This window comes from Crassostrea angulata, chromosome 7 (genome assembly GCF_025612915.1).
Source record: "Crassostrea angulata isolate pt1a10 chromosome 7, ASM2561291v2, whole genome shotgun sequence".
Lineage (NCBI taxonomy): Eukaryota > Metazoa > Mollusca > Bivalvia > Ostreida > Ostreidae > Magallana > Magallana angulata.
The window spans coordinates 2,949,496-2,967,968 of NC_069117.1; the positions used below are offsets into that span (position 1 = coordinate 2,949,496).

The window sequence follows — 18,473 nt, forward strand, 5'->3', positions numbered from 1 at the left end:
TTGGCTATCGATCACACTCTGTGATTGGGTTGTTAACTGAAACCCTGGAATGTCTCTCCTGCTCTCTTTTTATCTTCGATCCACTTGTGGACCTTCTCTAGGGCTAGATCTGGGTCAGACACCTCCTCCACCCCCTCGCGGACGTCTGAGGGCAGGGTTATAAACCCCTCCCGTTCTATCTTGGCCTGAATCACCAGCCTTAGACATGTGTTAATGTCTGTTGACTTCTTCACTTTATCATCTACAATAATGGTCATAAAATAAATGTACAAACCTGTAAACTGTGCTATTCCTGATGAAATTAGTAGACTGATACTTGTAGCAGTAACCAATGAAGTTTTATTTACTGTTCTTTGTATATAATGATTTGGTGATATTTTTTATGATAATACTGTATCTCATTCCGTGTTTTACATCATGCATATTTGTGATTTAACAGTGCATTAATATTTGATATGATAGAAAACCTACTTTGAAGTGACACACTTTAAATAAAACAGTCAGGTGGCAGTCATAACATACCAAGCAGTGACCAGGCTTCGGTGCCTTTTGACCTGGGCCGGAGCCAGCGAGATGAGCGGACGTTAAGTTGAGTGGCCGCAGGGGGATATGTGGTCCACAAAACCTCTAGCACTTCCCGCTGCTCCAACGGCCGACAACTCTCGCCAAAATTAGGTCTGGACATATCTTTATCTGTTAATGATTTAATTTTAACAATTAAGAATTTAACCCATAACCAAACACCCTTTTGAAAAATGCACCGGAGCTTGGATCCAAGCAGGCGATATAGCGTGTGCATGGCGGTGTGCGCGAAAATCTACAAACATAAAGGTGTATATTGTGAGTAAAATATTGACCACGCAGAGTAGAATGTCCCTCAGAGAAAACAATCCAATCGTATTTTATTTTACAAACACTCGAAATAATGCTTTAAATTTGCTGATAAATGATCAAATTCATCTATGTCCATTCATGTACGATTAACTCTAGTTCTCGGAGGGATGTTCCACCCTTGTGGAATTAGGTGTCAGCGGGCATTCGTTATGGTACCGTAGTCAATCTCTGTGTACCATGAAATCTCGCAGCCAATCGGCATGTAGAGAGTCCAAACTAGTTCCAGAACCTCACGGGGGTACAATCCATGATCCCGGATACGAGGAAGAATGGTCTGACACAACACGCAGGCAGCTGGAAAGTGTCGAGAGCAAAGAATTCTTAATATGGCTGGCAAGAAGTTCCTTAGCTTAGCTTATAATGTTTTGTTTCCAAACTCCTACATAGACTCGGATTCTGAGTGAGCAACACCATAGTCTACTGGTTGGAGGTCCAGAGTAGTTTGACATTTGACCTTTGACCTTATTTAAATAGTCTCGATGGAATGTACCTATGAATTGAATTAAAGGAAAGACTATCAAAAGGATCTTCGGACAACACTTAACGTTACACCTACGACTGATCAACCTACCTACCGACGAGGGGTTCTTTATTTATGTGTATTAATTAATATTTCAGTAATTGAATTGTATTTAATCAGCATATGTTTATGTGTGTTAGTGTACATATTGTTATTATAGTAATATTGTTCACGTATATCAAATTGTCGCACTCATTGTATAATTAACGTCATTTGTTAAATATGACGTCCCGGCCCGGGGTAGCCCGACGGTGTTTGTATGTTCTCCATATATTGTTTAGAAGCAGGGTTTGAGAGGGTTGGTCAGAAAACATTTGAACAGTAACCACTGTTATTGTTACGCTGTGCAAGTATTGTTTTAATAAACGGTTATAAAACTAGAATCGATTCCTGTGCTTAATTCGGGACTTTGGGCAACCGCCCGTTACAGATGCTTACCTAGACACGTTCTCCTTGAGATGACGTCACGGAGTTTGGGTAGAGAGCTGTAATCGTAAACACTGAACACGTTTCTCTCTGATGACGCAATGTGTTTGAGTTCTTCAAGGTCCACATGACTACCCACACCTATTGATGACATATCAACATTGGTGTTAACTATTGAAAGGCAGCATGTTTTTTATGGTAATACTATAATCATATTCGCAAAAATTATTATAACAAGAGGCCCATGGGCCACATCGCTCACCTGAGGAACAATAGGTATGATAAAATCAGCTTAATGGAGTCATAATACAAACTATCTGGACAATGTAAAATAATACATGTAGATCCTGTATAAATAAAATCCATTTTTCCCCTGGATATATTTATTTTTATAATCATTAGTCCCTTTTCTAAAAGGATGATTTTATAGTCATATCATATGTTGAGTATTGCAGTTCTCAAAAAGATCCTTAACAATAGTTTATAAATGGGATATAAACGTACATCAAACTCTGAACCTTCTTGTGAGGCCAAAGAATTGTCCTGGGGCCAAAGTCTTAACAATTATAAAGAATCATCCGGCTGATTAGTTTCTGAGAAGAAGATTTATAAAGATTTACCCTATATATTCCTTTGTTAAACTTTGAACCCCCCATTGTGGCCCCACCCTACCCCCCGGGATCATGATTTTCACAACTTTGAATCTACACTACCTGAGGATGCTTTCACACAAGTTTCAGCTTTCCTGGCTGATTAGTTTCTGAGAAGAAGATTTTTAAAGATTTACTCTATATATTCATATGTTAAACTTCGACCCCCATTGTGGCCCCACCCAACCCCCGGGGGTCATGATTTTCACAACTTTGAATCTACACTACCTTAGGATGCTTCCACACAAGTGTCAGCTTTCCTGGCCGATTAGTTTCTGAGAAGAAGATTTTTAAAGTTTTACTCTATATATTCATTTGTTAAACTTCGACCCCCCCCATTGTGGCCCACCCTACCCCCGGGGGTCATGATTTTCAAAACTTTGTATCTACACTACCTGAGGATGCTTCCACACAAGTTTCAGCTTTCCTGGTCTTATGGTTCATGAGTAGAAGATTTTTGAAAATTTCTCGAAAATTTTCATAAATTCCTAATTATATCCCTTTGCAAAAGGGCGTGATCCTTAATTTTCACAACTTTGAAACTCCTTAAGCTAAGGATGCTTTGTGCCACGTTTGGTTGAAATTGGCCCAGTGGTTCTTGAGAAGATGTTAAAAATGTGAAAAGTTTACAGACAGACGGACGGACAGACGGACGGACGACAGACAAAATGTGATCAGAATATCTCACTTGAGCTTTCAGCTCAGGTGAGCTAAAAACGCTTTAAACACATTCATCATAGCTTTATTGGACTGTCGACAGTTTGCTGATTATTGCCTGACTCGCATATCAACGATCGATGTTCGATGCTCCAGACAATCAATCTGAGAAAGTATAATCGGCTTGGTGAGATATTAATATCAGTAATATTACTACCCTAGACTCATGTGATTTTATAAGAACTGTGTTTTTCGGCCGACCTGGTTAAACTAATCTGCCCTATATAGGCCTAAATGTGACAGAGGCATTGGGCTTTGAACAATACTTTACGGTGGATGTTGGAAATTCTGTCGTGCATTCAATACAGTATTATTTAGTTAGCTGCAGCTGAAGTTCCGTGTGAAAACTCGGCTTTATTTATTATTTTTTTCTTGTAGAATGGTATCTTTCTGCTCTCTGCTGTATAAAAGATTCTTTATGTGATATGTTGTGTGGCATACCAATAGTGATGACGTTGACATTGTCCTTTTTGACGTCACGCGCATTCTGCAGAGTTCTCTCAGGGCACGTGGACTTGCCGTCTGTGATGATAATGGCGATCTTTTGGACCCCCGGTCTGGAACACTACAAACAATCACATGGACAGTTACGACAGTCATAACAGTTACAAAACCACTCTTTTAATTACGTCATCATCATATGCTTTCATCCGTTTAATAAACGTGCTTTAACCATAATTGTTCGTTTTACGCCCAAGCAAGACACGATGACACGTAAACATCTATACGGCACGTGTTTGAAATCTGAGTTACCATGAATAGCTTCTTCATTTCTTTCAGAGCGAGATCTGTCCTGGTTAAACCCTCTTTGTGGCCAATGTTGTCTGAAAAAACCTCATGCAAATTAATTTAACGTACAGTGTCCAAGAACGCTTTCAAATGTTGAATAATTGGGTGAGGTGGGGGTTGAATATCATCATCAATATAGTTATATTCAATGCAAAGTTGTAACAAAAATATTATATTTAATCAGATCAAATATACATGTTTATCAAGTTTGTTTATCAGAAAAAATCTTGTTGAATTTATATTTTTCAAAAGCAACTAGTACTGCCTTATAAATTCCTTAGCGTTATGAATGTTGCTAAGATACTGAGTAATATTGCAGGTCAAGGTTAACGGTTGACGGATTCTTTGTAAATTACTTTTTAGAAAATTTGGACATGGATAGGAAGTAGTGTAGAAGTACACTAACCGATTGCCGCACAAATCTGGTACGTCATATTGTACCTGTTGATACCGAACGCCTGATATACGTCATCACTGAAGGGAACCACACCCACCCGGATGTTGTCGGGACCAATGGTAAACGACTCGACCACACTCTTCACAAACTGGGTCAAGTCGTGAAAGCACATCGGGGTAACACTCGTCGAACAGTCCAGCAGAAATATAACTTCCGCCGTATTGTTTCCACCTGAAATTCATAATAAAATCATTGATAGAAAGTAAAACTTCGTTCCTAGTTTCACGACTTGCGTCACTATTGAAACTGTGATCTCAGACATAACTAATCGTAATGATCCTATTAATCTAATGAAATATTGTAGAGTTATTCCTTGAACTTTTTGGATTTTAACTAATTTAACCAATGAACCATCAACATGAGGATCCTGACCAAATCCACCTTAACCAAATTGATCTTTTAAGCCGACCCTGACTAAATCAAATTTAGTGACGAACCTTAAAGACACGGCGACTTTTGAGAAGGATATCAGGACTTATATAACATTAATGCAGATTCTAACCAAATCTTTGTGACGGAACATGGCCAAATCAACATTTAGGACGGGCTTTTACCAAGTCGACTTTTGTGGCGGATCCTGAAAAATAAACCTTAAACGCAGAATCAAACCAAATCGACCTTTGTGACAGACCTTTACCCATTCATTCGACTTTTGTATTATATCCTAATCAAATTGACTTTTGTTTTACAGACTTTAACCAAATCGTCCTTTATGTGGGACCCTGACCGAATTGGCCCATGTGATTGGCTTTAACCAAACTTACATTTAATACGGACCCTGATCGAATCGATCTTTGAGACGGTCACTTATCAAATCGACCAATGCATTGGGCCTTTATCGGGTTGTCTCTTAATATTGATCCTAAGCGCATCGATCTTTGTGACGAAACACTTACCAAATCGACCAATATGACAAAATTTCACAAAATCGACTTTGAATGTGGATCCTGAGCGAATCATCCTTGATAAAAATCCTTAACAAAATAGACCTATGGAATGGACCTTGGCTAATCGACCTCTCTGACAGACCCTGGCCAATCAATATTTTTGACGAAACATTACCAAACTTCGTCCAAGTTCCATGGTTTTCTTTTAAGAACATGTAATTAAGATCTATGCGTTTATCCCTGACATATCTTTCATGATGATGAGAAACAAAGACTCTCTTCGGTGTAACGAAAACGATCTTTAGTGTGAAATAATCATGACGTTACACCTTTGAAAACTTTTTCGAAAGCTTGTTGGATCTCTCCCTCAGTTGGATGCAGGTCACAGGCGGTGAAGAAACGTGGTAAGTCGGATTTAAGAAGACGGTCTCCATAAGCTAATCTTCTGAAGGTCTGTTCGTATTCTATAAAAGAGAAATCCAAAAGTTTATTTCTATACAATGATAAATAGCATCAGAAAATTATTCAAATCATTAATTTCTGTTCTCGCTCCTATGCAAGTATTTTTCCATTTCTAAACAAGACATACTAGTAATTGTATATTTCGTCCCCCTCTATCATCCTCCCGTAAAACGACAATATGGAGACTTGTATAGATGTGAATTTTTCGCATGTGAAGAAAGCACAAATAATCTATTTAAATATTCTCAATCTCTTTGCATCCTAAATACTAACTTTATAATCGTAATCTTTAAGCCAATTATGCCTCTTCAAAACTCGTGTTTTTCAGACTAAAAGATTTGATTTGTTAAACTTACTTTTAAAACTATCATAAAAAGCAGTACTGTAAATTCCTTAATTTACGGGTGTACTTTATTCCACGATTCCGATGTTTGTATTAATAAAAATCGCGAGAATATAAAATTGCGATCCCCAATGTTTTGTTACAATTTTTATATAGTTCAAAACTGTCTGAAATATAAAAAGCGATATTTTAAAATCCGTGAAGGTTGCTTCTCGCGATTTCACACGGAAAATAATTTCTCGCGTTTAATTAGGAATATACAGTATCTAAATGACCAATGCAAGGAATCCTTTATCAAATTTAAGGAGTTCTGTATTTGAAGAGTTTGAGCCCGAGCCCGAGTCAGTTTGATCGAAAGTGTTTGTAAGGTTTCTTAACGGTCCTTTGCTCTAGAGTTTACAGTTAAGTTTATTGGGCTTGTAAGAGCCTTACTGAGCTTGCTGTCGAGGAAGGCCTGGAACTCCTTCAGGTCCAGCCTACAGGACGGCCTCCTGACGCCATACCGCTCCTGTACCCGCCGTACCAAGTCCTTGTACTCACTGACACACCTCTCCCAGGAAGTCAGGTGTTCCAGCTGTACCTGTAATGGTCAACTCACTCTATAAGGTAACTAAACCAGACACTGTCGTACAAACATAAAAACCAACTATATATGAACCGATTTAAAAGCTTAAAATTACAATATTTCATTCACTGTGGTAATTGACATTGTCATAGAATCAATGCTAACGTACAAACAACAGTCGAATTCAAAACCTTCAATATTTCATCGCAAACAAACAAGCAACCAACTATTACAACCTATTTTAAAATAGAGGAAAACATAAAATGTTAATTCATTGCATCATAGAATTGTTTTTCGAGATGATATTTCCTGGTGTGTTCTTTGTTTGTTTTGTTATTGATACAGTTAGTTACGGTGACAAGTAACAAAATAAAAGGGGCCCGACACCCAACTCCTGACGAGTGACAGAGGCCCTCAATGAAGTTGACGTGAATAAAACATCACATGCTTATATAAACTAAACGTTTCTCTCCGTTCTGTTATTGAAAGAGAATATTTAAGTCTTGCCAAATGATTTGATGTCTTCATAAACATGCAGCATACAGGTGCAGTAGGCTCTCGTGTATTAATTATTAATTGTTGATAAGACCTAACTAACTTTTCCCTCCTCGAAATTACCGACATCAAAGACAACAAATCTATGCCAGGGAATGAACTGTAATTCGAGGCTCAAGGCAATTCCCATGAAGTGGTCTTTAAAATCAACACCATGACCAGTTGAAAACTGTTAATTATTTTGTTTACTATAAATCGGGTAAAGTAGAAAAAGAAAATTTTCTGTAAAAGAGAAAACAGAGGGGGACACTCATCAATGCTTCAATAATTAAATAAGTCTTGAAACGCTCAGATACTGACGAGCTTGACAGGTGATTCTTATCTATCTTGACTGTTTCCGATATACATCTAATTTGTCCTGCCTTTGTGACTTATTGGTAATTTGTCCTGCTCTGTTTTACTTCACGTCCTATATTAATCGCCATTAAAATTTGGCCATGCTTAAAATAATAATACACTATAGATTTTTGTGGCAGGAAACTTGACATGTAATACTAGTAACGTCCCGATCCCAAATTCCCGAGCGGTGTACCATGCTGTGCATCAAATCGCTTTTTCAAAATCGACTTGATTAATTGGATTATTTTCAATTTAAACCATATGTCTCGAAGCAATTACGGAAAAGTGGCATTTAAAAAAAATTACAGATGACGTTGTTTGATGTGGACAAAAATATTTGAATTACCTAATTAATTTTTTTCTGATCAATAATTTGTACTGTTTGATCAGTGCAGGCTGGCATTTTGAATTAAGGGTAAAATATTTGTTGCCCCTAGAGATCTAGCATGCATGACAACGGAATGCTAGTTAGAAACCCGACATCTATCTTCGTGGGTTGTCAACCCAGACAAACTACCAATAATTGATTTGGTCCAAAAGATGAACAACAAGAAGAAGCGCCGTCTATATGTTATCCATTACAACGCAAATCCAGAGTACAGGTGTACTGATATACGATTTAACATATTTCTTGTTGGATGAGTTAAAACTGCATTCCTCTGGAGGATTGTGACACACCACAGGGGCCAAGCCCGTTTTAACATTAATTTCAATGTAATTATTTATGGTTACATTGAAATTAATGTTAAAATGGGCTTGGCCCCTGTGTGTATATAGATGAATAAATCATAGCTACTATATTCATCATTTCAAAAAATTCTCAACTTCATGATTAGCAAATGACGATTTTTATTTTCACAAAAGCAGTCGTTCTTGATATAATACAATGTATAAAGAACTGATGTTTTTAAACTCAATACGATATAAAACTGGCTTATGTCAAGACAGCAATTCAATTAAATAACCATTTTCAAAAACGTTCTTGATTTGACAGAAACGGAAGACGTTTGTTAATTTCCAAATCACAACTGACGTTCTTGGTTTGACAAAGAGTATAAAGTTTTACTCCCCCCCTCCCCCCCAATCATCCCCCCCCCCCCCACCAAAAACACTTAACATTAAAATTGCTAAACCTTGTCATATACTCTAACAACTGATTAATTATTTGGATGATTAAACTTTTTTTTCTTCCTTTTATCCACATTAGTATTGGCAGGTGTGTCATACCAGTTTAAAATTGAAATTATGGCTATTTGCCAATATTGTGTTGCATTTATTGTATCAATAAAATATCCTATCGTTGATTAAACTGATGAAGTCCTAACATGATGGTCACTAGATTCCACAGAGCCTACCTTTCTCTTCAGATTCTGCAGGAAGCGCCGGATGTACCATCCCCGGAACACCGCCTGGATCAGACGAGCGGCGTCCGTACGTCGGCGGTGTTGTAGGCGGTGAGAGTGGTAGTCACTGCAAGAACCACACATTGCATATTATTACTCTATACCATGAAAAGGGAAACATGGTAGTCACTGCAAGAACCACACATACCATTTAGCCTACTCATTGACCATGAAAAAGAACCACACATATTAGTGACCCACTGACCATATAAAGGGAAACATGGTAGTCACTGCAAGAACCACACATACTATTTACTCATTGACAATGAAAAAGAACCATCACACATACTAATAACTAAATGAACATGAAATGGGAAACATGGTAGTCACTGCAAGAACCACACATACTATTTACTCATTGACCATGAAAAAGAACCACACATATTAGTGACCCACTGACCATATAAAGGGAAACATGGTAGTCACTGCAAGAACCACACATACTATTTACTCATTGACAATGAAAAAGAACCATCACACATACTAATAACTAAATGAACATGAAATGGGAAACATGGTAGTCACTGCAAGAACCACACATACTATTTACTCATTGACCACGAAAACAATTGTAAAAATCTTGAAAATGACGACTTGGGTCTTTTAAGAGCATTGCTGATCCAGTACGCGATATTTGATGGTGAAATGACTTGACTACTCCACTAGAGGTCTCCGACATGTTATTTCCGGTTCTACTTACGCGTACAGGTGAGGATTAGGTGCCGCCTTTTTGCGAGGGGATGTCTGGGCCCGTGACCCCGTGGGTGTGACGGAGCGGCTAGTGTGGCTGTTCCTGCTGTTGTGGACGGTACTAGGAGTGGTAGGAGTCTTACTCCTGACGGGGGAGGTCCTCTCTAACAGTGAAGTATACCCACTATAAGGCGGGAAAAGACACATCATCGCAAATAGTAAGAGACTGTTTCATAAACAAACATTTATTTAGAAAAGACTATATAAGGAGAATGTATATGACGTTACTGGTGTTGGTTGCCAATGCCGTTTTCTGTTGTCCAAAGTTTGAACTCATCTTCCCACAGCCAGCGAGAGAATGGTCTAATTTCTTTCTTTTTCTTCGAGTCGACTTCACATCTACAATATGTTCCTATATCTACCTTTGTTTTGTAATATCATACACATAACAACTACCGGCAATTTTATTTTACAAAGTCTACGAACCTGACTTCGTATATATCGCCATATTTGGAGTTGGTGACGTATTTTCTTGTTCTTCGCTTTGCGTCAATTATATCGGGCGGAAGAGCGCTGCCATAGTAAAACTCTGAAATTGTGGGATTAGTAAATTAATGTGCATCATTTTGAAAAAAAATCATATGCTAGTTGATAAATTAAATTGTATGAATGATCTTTAGATAAACTGATATTGCTGAATAAGAAAGGAATTGCTAAACACGTTTATTGTTCCATACATTTTGTATCTCAAAGACATCATGTCTAAACCTTTTATATATTTTGGAGAGCTGTGCTTGATGGTCACTTTTTCAGTCCATGGCTTTCTTCTGTACATTCGATTCTGTCGTCTGTTGTCCAATATTTCTGCAATAGATAAAGGTTTCCCTGCATCTGCTCCAGGCTGTCCTATGTTATCGGGCACGCTTTTCCATCGCCGGATCCCCGAATCAGAAGTACATGTACTCATTCCAGTCTATTAAAGTCGATAAATTATTCTTACCATTGAGCGATATTCTTTATTTTAAAAGAAGTGAATAAAGTGTCTTTTGAATTTAAAAAAGTGAACATTTTCCTCCGTTTAGCCATGATATGGCTCAGTAGAAATTTCTGCCGAAATGTAACGTGTCAAACGATCTTTATCTTGTAAAAAAATTACCTGGTTTCAAAAAAACAATTAGAATATTTGTATAGAATAGAAATTAAATAAAAATCACTTTTCATTGAAAAAACTGTGTGGTTTTTAGCTGGGCTCTGCTGAAAGCAGAGTCCTGGCTGTAGGCAGGCAAATTGCCAATGTTACTGTAAAAAGCACAACTTCAAAAGGAAACAAAAATGTAAACAGCGTCAAAGTAAAAGCTTCCGCTATTCCAAATAGTTACACAAAAAGCCACGTTTTGTCAAAAATGTTGGCATTTTGTCTTTTTTTTTAATTTCGAGAGAACTGTCTGTCTTTTTTAGTTTTCTTATTAATAACGTGTTTCAAAAACAAGACTATGCATTTTGGACACATAAAATGCGCATGATATTCATGAACTACTTTGCTGCGCGTTATAGAAATGGGGATTGAATATACAAGCTTATCTTATAAAAAGATTGGTGAGCTAGCACTGTACTCATCATAAAACACAGAAGCAGATTTCTAAAACATTGGTTTATATTTCTGAATAGATTAATTATAAAATAAGAAGGCACAGTGGTGTACTGGAATTGTGCTGGAGTGGGGTCTCAATTTAGAATTGTGAATCTAGAGTGGGCTTCACATCGGCAATGGCACAGCTCATTGACTGTGCCTTAATCATTATGTATCTACTGTACTTTCAATTTCAAAGAACCATTGGTACTGTCATGCAGCAATCGTATCTTCTCGGGCCTTTCCGACAAGCTCGGAAAACATATCCGGGGTTTTCCGAGCTTGAGGGAATTAATTTTAAGATAAAGCTAGCTATTTATTATAATACATTGTATTTAAAATAACTTTGCATTATAAGACCTAAGCTACTGTTAGGTTTTTTTTTACATTTACAATAAACACACAAAATTTCAAGTGAAGATTATAAAACGAAATTCAAATTGTACAGTTTATCTACAGTAGTACAGTATTCCCAGAATCCCCTACAATGGAGTCGAGCATGCGTATTCCAGTGTAAAGGACTAACGTAGTTGCTAGCGCTCGAGAGCGCTAGCAATAACGCTTGTTGCAAAATTCAAGGCAACAACTGTTGAACTTTTTTCTACTAGACAGACATAATTTTGTTTTTAGCCACTTACAAAATTCGGTCGCTCTCTGGCGGTTTGCCGACATTAAAAGCACGAGAGAGAGAGAGAGAGAGAGAGAGAGAGAGAGAGAGAGAGAGAGAGAGAGAGAGGGAGAGAGAGAGAGAGAGAGAGAGAGATTTCAGTCTTTTCTACACAATACGCATAAAGACACACCGAAAGAGTCCGGCTTTCAGTACTTTGATTTTATTTAAGTTTCAAACGTAAATAATAAAAAATGAATTGTTACCTGTTTCTTAATCTTTGCTGACTTAAAATGGTTGGAAGTTGGAGAAGATGATGAATCACGCGAGGTCAAGTTCCAGGCGAAGGAGGTCAAAGGTGGGGAGCCATCCAACGGAGGAGGACCAGTCCAGCTCTTCTGCCAGAGGCAGTGATGACGTAGTATATCTCTCTCCATGTCCTAAAAGTCCGAACTGTATCGCCGTCCAACTTTCTCCTTCTTAAAAATTTTTTTGTTAGAAACACCTTTCACAGTTTAAAGTCCCTGTTTTTAGCGATGTTTATAATAATTTTATTTTCCAAGCTATGACGGTGAGCTCTGCGAGTGTCATGAAATTTTAACTACCACTCTTTGCTCCATGGGAATTTAAGCATGAAGGTCTTTGAATAGGAATGCGTTTACCATATCAAGGAAGTTCATTAGCTGTGCCATCGATATGATTAAATGGAGTTTTTGTGTAAAAATAAATATCAAATGTCTGAATAATTCATCAGAAAAGTTTCAAAAACTACTGGGATATAAAATTACTTAAAATTGGCTGCATCTATTCAGCGAGTGCTTGAAAGTTAATAATTTGCATACTATGTTTGTCAATACAATGGATAATTAATGAGCATTTCAAAACCTGGAGGCATCCAATAGGAATATTGAGTGGGCATTGTATTTCATCAAGGTGAAAGTGCTAGTTATTTTCTGTGTAGGTATTATCAGACATCCGCAATTAATAAACTAGGCCAATGTAGATAAATTATAGGAATACCACATCATATACTTCACTGGTGCATACCAATATCATTACAGAACATCAAAACTATCTAATGTTTTATGCTTGAAAGGATAATTGAACAGTAATTAGTTCTGAAATGTAAAACTATGGATGGGTAAATCTGTGACATATCCAGGGAATTAGAAATTTTAAAATCAGAATGACAAGAAATATTATTCGTCGTCAGTTTGTCTTACCAACGAACAATATTTAATACTTTCATTTAAACATTGCAATTGTAAAACCTTTATACTGACGACACGTGTTAAACTGTAATATGAATTTAAAATAATTACCACATAAAAATTTAAAGTGTTTGGTTTAGCAATTTTTGTGAGTTTGCATATGCCCTTTTGATCGATTGTTTCAATATTTTGGTAGTTTGTAGATAAAACAAAGACTTAAGCAACTGTAATAATTTAAAGTAGTTTCGTTATCAATGAATTGTTTTAAAAGAGACAATTGAGTAAGTGCTGTAAGGTAGTTGTAATGTGTGTATGTGCATGTGTGCGTGCGTGGGAATTGCCTGCAGTATCCGGTGTCATAATTCAGTGTAACATTTGTAACAAAGTCAAAACTCAGATTTTGCATTTGAATTATATTGATTTTTGCCAAATTCACTCCCACTTCCATTGTTAATGTTTTTAATATACAAAAATACAATGCGCATGAATTCATTTTTTGATTTTCACATAAATTATTAAATAAAAGTAACCTTTTGAGAGCTTTAAAATCATTTCATAGTACGTGGATAATTTTCTTGCTTAGTGAAAAATACCTGCTTGGGTTGCTAAAACAAATGTTTGAAATGCTAATTTATATTCTGTAGAATCCTTGAGTTTGATGAACATTGAGCAACTTCAAATGATGATCATTCGTCGGAATATGAATGTCAATTCCATAAATGACTATCTGTTCTTTGTTTTCATAGCATATTCTAGAACTGTACATTTATCCATATTTTCTTTAATATGTTGGGGAAATAGATTATTTCTATGTCTATTGTTACTTTTGTTAATGAAACAAGCATATAAAATTTTACAAAATCGTCTTAAATCAAGCATTATGATGTATACAAATAAAATATTTAGCCTCTAAAATATCGCGTTAAATTGTCATTAAGTAGTAAAATATTTGTACTAGAATGTTAATATAATTGTTTAATTGCATGACAATGTCTGAATGTTAAAATAGCATCACTGTGTATAAAAACTGAAGTTTCAATGTAGAGTTTTTGTTCAAAGCTGCTGGACATGTTTGGAAGAAAAATTCAGGTAAATAATTACGGTAAATCATTCAGGAAAATAATTAAGGTAAATCATTCAGGTAAATAAATATGGTAATTCATTCAGGTAAATAATTACGGTAATTCATTCAGGTAAATAATTACGGTAAAACATTCAGGTAAAAAATTACGGTAAATCATTCAGGTAAATAATTACGAAAAATCATTGGCTGAAATGAACTTTTTTGTGAATTTAATTATACCTGTTTCCATTTCACGAATTGTTTCGTCGTAAAATATGTTAAGGACATTTTAAATCTTAGTCAACACCTGTATCTTATCATTTATTTTAATATTGTCGAATGCATGCATTGACTTTAAATAATGTGTCACCAGTGACGACATATAATCATAATTTTCGGTCTGATCAAATTTAATATTCTTCGTTTTGAAACTTTAAATAAGGTAAAATACTTTTCTCTTATTGTTATAATTGTAAGTGTATAAATTATTTTTATTGTTTTGCTACCAAGCCTCTTCCCGATAAAATGTCCATCACAGAAAATATTTTTAAAAATGTGTCTGTAATATTGCTCATTTCTTTGAAAGACAATGAATTGTATATCTTCAAGTTAAGCAGATATGTTTTGACTCTAATAATTTTGTGGCTCGATGCACCAATATATTAGTTATAATTTTCTTAATTCATTCTATTTAATTGCACATTCATATATGTAATGTTTTCTCTTAAAGACATACTAAGAATATTGAAATGTATAATAAGATATTTATGATTTGCGTTATATCCTACCCAGGATATAATATACATTGTTTGCACTAAGAATATATTTTCCTGTTTTCTTGAGAGAAAAAAAAATAAACAAAACATTATATATATTTATTAAGACCTTATATCAGTCTTTTAGTTGTCAAATAATATGTCATATTTCAAGAAAGAAAATTGATATAACCATAAAATAATAGAGTGGTGTGTCGAGCCACCGTAAGAACCTAAAGAAAGTAAAATATGTTTGCATGTAAGCTGAAGAAAAAGAAAATCCATATAATTTAGAAACTGAATTATTGTGAATATTTCCCCCCGACATATATCCATGGAATCCTTACAATGTCCTTGTTGTTCCACATTAATCCCGTGAGTGGAGATTGCAAAAACACTACCCTGAAGCTGTTTGATGACCAAATACAGGCTATACAGAAGAGTGTGAGAACCATTGTAACTGATGAATTCTGCAACCAGAAAAATGGTAAGATTATCGACTGGATTACTATTTGATTTATATTAATATGGGCATGAAAATAAAAATAGCTTATAAATATACGTATTGTCATATCTTATGTTGACATGCCTAAATGCTAACAATGAGAAAAAATAATTTTGATCCTGTTACACTTTGATATACTTGTAGTTTTATAAATATTTAACAGTAGCTTTAAGAAATCTGTTCTTCTTATTTTCTCTGACGTTCATAGCTCCCGTGGGTTTTCATGCATATATGGGGTCAACAAAAACAATCGCAAAGGGTGTTGTGTGGGTGTATGATCAAGTGGTCACTAACACCCACAATGCCTACAGCGCCACCACAGGAAAGTTCACCACACCGGAGCAGGGGTTATACACGTTCTCCTATACCACTTTAAGCGACCCTGGCCAGTGGTCCCACGCCGCTCTTTATGTCAACGGCAAGATCAGAAGTTGGCAAGTTGTTAACAACACTGGTGGTAAATCTCAGTGGCTGTCGTGTAGCAACACCGCCATCCTTCTGCTTCAGAGAGGTGATGTCGTTCATGTTGCGGACCATTATTCAGCTGCTACCATTAGAGGATTGTATTCAGATTTTAGCGGAGCTAAGATCAACTAAGTTTTATCATATACTAATCTGGGTTTTTTTCTATCTGAGGAAATAAATAGTTCTTTAAGGACACTTTTTGTTCGTTTTTTGTAAATGTTGAATATGCTTTTTTGTGGAATTATTAATATTCTTTGAGGCTCAATTCTCGAGGCTTTCATGTGCACTCCTAACTCTAGAATTAATATCACAGAACGAGCAATAAATCTCAGTGTTGGGTCATTATATACAGAAGAAAATCCACGAAATTACATTCCTACGAAACATTACAAAATTGATAATCCACGAAAAACGGTCCCCATAAATTTAACTGATTTCATAGATATCGTGTATTTTCATCTTATATTTTAGTATTATTACATTTGTAAACAAAAAAAGGTCAAAATTACAATACTATAGAGAAAACAAACAGCGTTTAAGTAGAAGCTTCAACTGTACAAATCATATTTAAAGTATATGTAATACTTCATCTTTATGAGGGTATTGTTTCAAAATAGGTTACTTTTTTACTGATTTTTTTATCGTAACTTAACTTTGGCATATAATCTATATAAAAATAATCTAATCAAACACGTTCGTTATCATATCTAAGAGGTTACAATTTTTAGTTAAAAAAATTCTTAATCAGTAGCCTGGCTACATTACACAATTTACCAGAGGTTGATTGAATCAACGTAAAAATACTTCCCTGTGGAAAAATAGACATTGTGTCTGTGCAACTTTATAAATATAATACAACCCGTGATATCCTGTACATCAGTATAATCTTAATATTTTCATCATTTTGTTAAAGCAGCATATAGCAATGGTGCGTAAGTCAATCTAAAATAATATAGCAAAATTTTTGAATTAGTTTTTTTTCACAAAAGTAATAATTTTATCCCACATGGAATGAAAACTGCTAAATCACACAAGAACAGTAAGTACATGTATATTGCCTTTAAAAACAATAATATCACCCTATAGTCTAATTAGTTACCATATAAATTAAGCCAAGTTCGAAATTCAAAATGTCAGTTTAAAGAAAACGTGGACATTTGTCCCTGTGTGACAAGAAATCCATATCATGTATTAACTGAGTCCAATGTTTAAGATCTAAAATATTTTGATTGCAGTAAAAACAATATTCATAATTTATCTAATAAAATACAAAAAAGTATTGAATAACTAACAGATAGTTCTATTATCGTTTGGTGTAATCAGGGTTCAAAACTGATATTCTAAAGAGCATAAAGTAATTCTCTCTCTTGAAAATAATAGTATGACATTTTATGTAGTATTTGAAAAGCACCAATATATTCCACATTGTGTACCCCCTTTTTTAAACATTTTGCGGCTAATATCCATTTTTGCAATTCTTAATACGGTGTTCAAGCAAAGAGTCATGTTTTAAATCTATATTTTTAATCAAGTATTATGTGTGAAACACATTACATTTGACATTTTTAACAAAATCTAAACATTTGCTTCATAATGCACGGTTACTGTAAACATTTTGTTAATTAACTGTACTGATATTGTTATATAAATAGTTAAAATTGTCCTGTTGTATATACAGTATTTCCCAGAGAATTCTATGACGCATTTAATGTTTGACCGATGTTTACAGCGTTAAAAGGAATTATCCCGTTGCGATCGCGGAAAAAATCTAAATACCTGTTTTCCCGGGGTTTTTTTTGAAAACTTTTCTTCCTTTGATGCTGGGAAAACCCGGTGTTTCCACTTAATTTTATATATTATATATTACTTGTTTTCATCCGACAATAGTCTTAGTTATTCATATATACCATCGGAAAACTGTTAATGCCATTTTTAAATTTCATGACCTTCATGTATTCCTTGGCTTTTCTGTTGATTTCATCAGGGTTTTTTTGGTCTCCATCGGTGTTTTTCTCATGTCAACACAAACCGCTGTTCTGTAAGCATGGATGACGTCGTTTTTTTGTGGTGTTTCACACGGAATTTTTCTTGCATTGTGTTCTCAAAATTTGTTGAAACATTATGATGACGTCAAGAGTAATGGAAGAGACAAGAAAAAACCCCCAAAACCTTTTCAACAGGATTTTATACACAGCAGTTTACAAATTTATTGTCTAATTTTCTGTATACTGACAATTCTTAAGTAAACGAGGAGTTACTCTGTTAGATGTTTTAGTAATACAAAATATAGATATTGGTAGGTTGATGTGATAACATTTTAATATTATATATATTGAAGGACTTTTTACCGACTGTATCTTTTATTTTCATGTATTTAAATGATTCAGAAACTTAAATGTAAAAACAAAATTAAAAACATAAGACCAATCTTGTTTCAATAAGCTTTTTTCGCTTGAATTGTATGAATTGACTCACGAGATTTGGTTGTCTAAAACATTTCGCGGAGGTTGACAATGGTTTTCGAGGGGTGTCAATTTCAA

General features: G+C 35.3%; 2 protein-coding genes across 6 annotated transcripts; one reads left to right on the plus strand and one right to left on the minus strand.

The window, feature by feature from the left end:
- Window positions 1-32: 32 nt before the first annotated feature.
- On the minus strand, window positions 33-12,599 carry LOC128155287 (uncharacterized). 5 transcript variants are annotated; one of them, XM_052816917.1, is made up of 15 exons: window positions 12,201-12,598; window positions 10,466-10,670; window positions 10,184-10,286; window positions 9,986-10,096; window positions 9,708-9,881; window positions 8,960-9,074; window positions 6,578-6,725; window positions 5,670-5,804; window positions 4,403-4,624; window positions 3,961-4,031; window positions 3,649-3,772; window positions 1,853-1,981; window positions 1,051-1,188; window positions 523-693; window positions 33-241 (listed from the first exon to the last, which is right to left on the minus strand). In XM_052816917.1, exons 1-15 carry the CDS (start codon window positions 12,369-12,371, stop codon window positions 33-35), a joined length of 2,226 nt encoding a protein of 741 aa, XP_052672877.1. In that variant the 5' UTR covers window positions 12,372-12,598. The 5 variants fall into 5 exon arrangements, with proteins under 5 accessions (XP_052672877.1, XP_052672879.1, XP_052672878.1 ...); XM_052816919.1 differs by lacking the exon at window positions 523-693 and having other exon boundaries at window positions 12,201-12,599; XM_052816918.1 differs by lacking the exon at window positions 1,051-1,188 and having other exon boundaries at window positions 12,201-12,594.
- A 2,693-nt stretch (window positions 12,600-15,292) lies between these two features.
- Window positions 15,293-16,199, plus strand: LOC128191156 (complement C1q-like protein 4). Its single transcript, XM_052863224.1, has 2 exons — window positions 15,293-15,450; window positions 15,677-16,199. Exons 1-2 carry the CDS (start codon window positions 15,312-15,314, stop codon window positions 16,063-16,065), a joined length of 528 nt encoding a protein of 175 aa, XP_052719184.1. The 5' UTR covers window positions 15,293-15,311; the 3' UTR covers window positions 16,066-16,199.
- Window positions 16,200-18,473: the final 2,274 nt, after the last annotated feature.